Source organism: Zea mays, chromosome 2 (genome assembly GCF_902167145.1).
Source record: "Zea mays cultivar B73 chromosome 2, Zm-B73-REFERENCE-NAM-5.0, whole genome shotgun sequence".
NCBI lineage: Eukaryota > Viridiplantae > Streptophyta > Magnoliopsida > Poales > Poaceae > Zea > Zea mays.
This window is the reverse complement of record NC_050097.1, coordinates 224,640,107-224,644,578: the sequence shown is the minus strand read 5'-3', so window position 1 is coordinate 224,644,578 and position 4,472 is coordinate 224,640,107. Positions and strand designations below refer to the sequence as shown.

The 4,472-nt window shown below is 56.1% G+C and overlaps 2 protein-coding genes across 2 annotated transcripts; one reads left to right on the top strand and one right to left on the bottom strand.

Moving 5' to 3' along the window:
• Nucleotides 1–360: 360 nt before the first annotated feature.
• On the top strand, nucleotides 361–1,542 carry LOC100277467 (DUF3511 domain protein). The gene has a single exon (XM_008672457.4). The coding sequence runs from the start codon at nucleotides 1,083–1,085 to the stop codon at nucleotides 1,329–1,331; it is 249 nt and encodes an 82-aa protein (XP_008670679.1). The 5' UTR covers nucleotides 361–1,082; the 3' UTR covers nucleotides 1,332–1,542.
• On the bottom strand, nucleotides 1,501–4,128 carry LOC103647954 (uncharacterized). Its single transcript, NM_001346997.2, has 2 exons — nucleotides 3,392–4,128; nucleotides 1,501–3,119 (listed from the first exon to the last, which is right to left on the bottom strand). The coding sequence occupies exons 1-2, from the start codon at nucleotides 3,464–3,466 to the stop codon at nucleotides 1,545–1,547; spliced, it is 1,650 nt and encodes a 549-aa protein (NP_001333926.1). The 5' UTR covers nucleotides 3,467–4,128; the 3' UTR covers nucleotides 1,501–1,544.
• Nucleotides 4,129–4,472: the final 344 nt, after the last annotated feature.

Sequence of the window (4,472 nt, the reverse complement as noted above, 5' to 3'; positions counted from 1 at the left end):
ATAAACATTACATGAGGCGCATAGGGAACGTCTTGTGGGAATCCTCGATCACAAACTGTAACTCATTCCAGATGAAATGAGAGACCAAGAAGGGAGCGCCACTAGGACCAAACCTTGCCATAAGATTTCTTGCATATCCATAGAGATTGGAAATTGATCCTACCCATAGGGATTGCAAGTTGATCCTATCTTGGGGTTGATGTTCTAGAGGAAAAGGTTGTAGAACATATAAGGGCTTTAGATCTCTCACAAGAGCATCAACTGTTGTGGGGTTGACATACACGAAGGTGATTTCACGTTCAATCAGATTCCTTTTATCATGAAACTTAGCAAAACACATGTCCATCGAAATGAAGCCCAACAAACGAACAAAAGTGATAAAGTCAAGCCTATAGTGCCTGCCTTCTGTCATCCAGTGAAGTATGTCTGTCATATTGCACCAATAGTAGGTGGAGATGAACTGGTGCAAGATATTTGTGCTCCAATTGTTAAGAATATTTATCAGGGTACTAAAAATACATCAACTAATAAAGACCATGACAAGTGGGTCTGTGAGCTCGACTACGCTATCCAGGGACTCGCCCCACATGTTAGAGAGACACTTGGCTCGTCAAAAAAAAATCAAAGATGCAGGATCTTATCAGATTTGTAGATATCTATGTAATAAGATAGTCTGGATGGTAAAGGAAACATGTCTATAAACCGTCCTCTTCTTGGATTATAAAAAGGATAGATGAGTCCTCTTCTTGGATTATAAAAGGATAGATGAGTCATCTACTAGATTATAAGATAATATCCAGCAGATCGTGTATATGGTTGTGTAAAATAATATTTTGTAGTACAATATGCATTGTTCATATATTGAAGTTTGGAGAATGGATTGTGTGGTGATGGATGATGAATGGATTGTGTGCAAAGCATAGGATGCTCCTACTGCCGCTGCCGGACAAGAATCCCTGAGCTCCATTTATTCCTCCTTGCAGCAGCAAAGCAAGCATCGTCAGCCTGCCTCGCGTCTCGTCGACCATCCAAATCCACTCCCTTCTCTAGTCCAAGGAGCTCAGGAGGTCGAGGAAGAAGGAATGGCGCCGTCGTACCGGCCCTACCACGTCGCCGGCGAGGATCAGCAGCGTAAGGTGAAGGCGGGTGGGAAGTGGTTGGCCGCGTGGAGCGTGCTGGGTGTTGGCGGCGACCCGGCGGAGATGAAGCGGCGGAGGCGGGTGGCCAGCTACAAGGCGTACGCGGTGGAAGGCAAGGTGAAGGCGTCCATCCGCCGGGGCATCCGATGGGTCAAGGCCAAGTGCGACCGCATCGCCGCCATTCACAACTAGCTAGTAGAGCAGAGCTGAGCTGAGCATGTCGTCGGTTCCTTTCCTTGTGCGCTTGCATTGCATTGCATTGTGTTTTTACCTGTTCAGGATCCATTTCCATTTACCAGCTTCTTGTTGTTGTTGTTGTTGTTGTTGTCACATGTATGTGCATGATCCATTCTGAACCCGGTTTTAATCCGAAACAAATCAGCCACTAGAGCAAAGTTCATCATATCAGCAGCTCATTGCCTCGCAATTCACCGGAATCGGACGGTCGAACCCGCCTCGGGACAGCAGGGTGCCCACCACCGCCATGTCGCGGCAGAACACGCCATGGAACGGCGGGATCAATGGTGGTGTGGCTGCAGTCGCCATAGGCATGTTGCCACCGTTTGCAGTGGCACTCCCTTGCACTGTTGCCACCACCTCTTTTTCTTCTTCCTCCGGCCCTGCCGTGGCAGCGGCGTCCTTGCCTCTCTCCTCCAGCACCGCCGACATGATGAACGAGTAGCCCTTCTGCAGCATCCGGTACAGAAACAGCGCCGACATGCGCGCCTGGTCGCGCACCGCCTCCAGGTCCCGGTGCTCGTCCACGAGCTCCATCCTCTCCGCGAACGACACCGACCGCTCGGGCTTCAGCTTCAGCGTCAGCACCAGGTGCGCGCGCTCCAGCTCCGACCGCGTGCACCCGCGCCGCACCCCGAGGAGTGCGTAGTAGTCGACGCCGGCGGCGACGCGGCCGCGGAGCTGCTGGATGCGCGCGGTGAGCGTGCGGTGCGCGCCCGCGATCTCCGCGAACCGGATGCCGCCCTGCGGGCGCCAGCACGGGCCTGGCAGCTTGCCGTCCCGGAGCGCGGCGTCGTACAGGAGCTTCAGGTGGTCGAGGTCCCGGAGGCAGTCCGGAAGCGCCCCGACCGACTCCAGCACGTCGGCACGCGCGCGCAGCGCTGGGATATAGGCCGGGTCCAGCGCCAGCGCGCGGTTGCAGTCCGCGATGGCGTCCGCGGGGCGCCCCGCCGAGCGGAACGCCGCGGCGCGGCCCACGAGGCAGGCCGTGGCGAAGGGGTGCGGCAGCACGCTGCGGCGCGTGTCGAGCACCTTGTTGAAATGGCGCACGGCCTCGCCGGGGAAGCCGGCGTCCAGCGCCGCCACCGCGGCGGCGCGGCGGCGGAGGAGCAGCTTCACGTGCGCCAGCAGCTGCGACACGGACTCCGCCCTTGTATTGGCGGGCGCCAGCAGGTTCGACGGGGGCGGGAACCTGTCCTCCGACCAGCACACGCTCTCGCGCCGGAACGCCGCGGAGGCGAGGCGGCGACCGGTTTGGAGAAGCACCAACGCGTCCTCCATCAGGCCGAGGTGGAAGCAAGCCTGGCCCAGGACCAAGTACCTCCACTGGTGGGCGTGGATGCTGGAGAAGGTGGCGACCAGGCGGCGCTTGAGGCCGGACACGTCGAGGCAGCACAGGAAGCGGCCAGCGTCGGGGCGGTCGTGGTCCGGTGACAGGAGATCTGCCCCGGAGCCAGACGAGCAGGATGAGGAGGACGAGGCGGTGGTGGCGTCGTCGGCCGAGCACGACTTGGCGCAGCAGCTGGGGATGTAGTCGCAGAGCATGTCGGCGACGTCGCGGTAGCGCCTGAGCGCGAGGAGCGCCCGCGCCCGGAGCTCCAGCGCCGCCTCGGCCCGCGGCGACATCTCCAGGGCGACGGTCACCAGGCCGAGCGCCGCCGCCGCCGCGTCGTCCGCATCCTCGGTGTCCTGCGCCGCCGCAGCGAGAGCCGCCCGCGCCTCGCCGAGGTACCTGTCGACCACCTGTCGCACATCGCAATCAACGCGTGGCCTTCCAACACTGAAACGAAAATTTGTGGCGGAAAAGAACAACCAAGCCGTCCACGCAAACAGAAGGCATCACGGAAGAGGACGAGGGTCCGTCCTCGAATCACGAACGTCTCGCCATCACGGAAGTGGATCGATCAGCAAGGCTGGCACTCCTCTCGGGATTACAGAAGGCGAAACCGGGCAGGCATGGACGGACGAGACGAGAGTAGAGGTGAGTGGGGGAGGGGAGCAATGCGGGCACGAACCTTCTTGTTGCCTCGCAGCCACCTGATGCGATTCTTGGTCGGAGCGGAGGAAGGGGGCGGCGGCGGCGGCGCCATTGCGTCCCGCGCATCAACCAAAAAGATATACTCCTCCTCTATAGTAGCACCGGCAATGGCAACAACGGGGTGGAGATGAGATCCTCTACAGCGTCTCTAAGTTTTCTTGTTGCACGGTGCCTGCCAAATTGATTGATGGATCCGAAATGCCAGCTTGGAGCCTAGACTGAAATAAAACGGAGGGAGGGAGGGATGAGAGTTGAGACAGAGTGCTGCTGACTGGTTTTGCTTTGTGACAAAGAAAGCATCGATCCTCCAAGTTCCTAGCTGGAAGAGATGCCCGTGGCTGGCTTTGCTGTGGATGAGCCAGTTTTTTTTTTTTTTTTGAAGCGGAAGACGACAGGGGGTTGGCTATGGTTGGGAATGGGCACGGCAGGTGTGCATTGTGGCATACGCCTCCCCTCCCATGGTGTTCACATGTGGAGGGCAGTGTCAGCGTGGTCTTTCCAGCAGGGTCTCTTCCAGCAGAGCAGGAAGGAGCAGCATTATCCAGCCTTAAGCCCATGTGTTCCGGCAGTTAGCAACTCAACTCCCTCCGCATCTCACTCACTACTTCTACTTTTGTTGTTGCTTTTGGTACATAACTACACATTTTAAAGAGTAAAGACTGAATTAATTCCTAAGATAACCGCTAAATGAACTAGGGATAAATTATACACGGTGAAAAAATATCATATTTATCGGTGTTTCGAACTAGCACCAATGATGAAACTTGTGTATACACGTTTTAGATCCAGATGACGTGCTCAGTTGACGCAATATTTATACTTGTTCGGGCTAAACGTCCCTACTTTCAGTTTTCGGTAGCTCACGCTACCGACACCTGATTACACGTAGTAAGGGTTACAAACGGACGAGAGAGTAAAGAATCCCAAGTCTCTAAGGGTTGTTCGGCTAGAGGATCTACGTAGCGTGTGTTGGTTCCCCCTTCGGCCCCCCTTCCGTTGAGTTGGCCTTCCTTTTATAAATCAAGGAGAAGTCGGTTACAGATGTATTCTCTCGAAAG

Bases quoted from the DNA above. Each gene is read 5' to 3' on its own strand.
- LOC100277467 (XM_008672457.4), top strand. From the start codon at position 1,083: ATGGCGCCGTCGTACCGGCCCTACCACGTCGCCGGCGAGGATCAGCAG.
- LOC103647954 (NM_001346997.2), bottom strand. From the start codon at position 3,466: ATGGCGCCGCCGCCGCCGCCCCCTTCCTCCGCTCCGACCAAGAATCGC. The intron at 3,120-3,391 runs GTTCGTGCCCGC...GATGTGCGACAG, and splicing joins GGCTGCGAGGCAACAAGAAG to GTGGTCGACAGGTACCTCGG.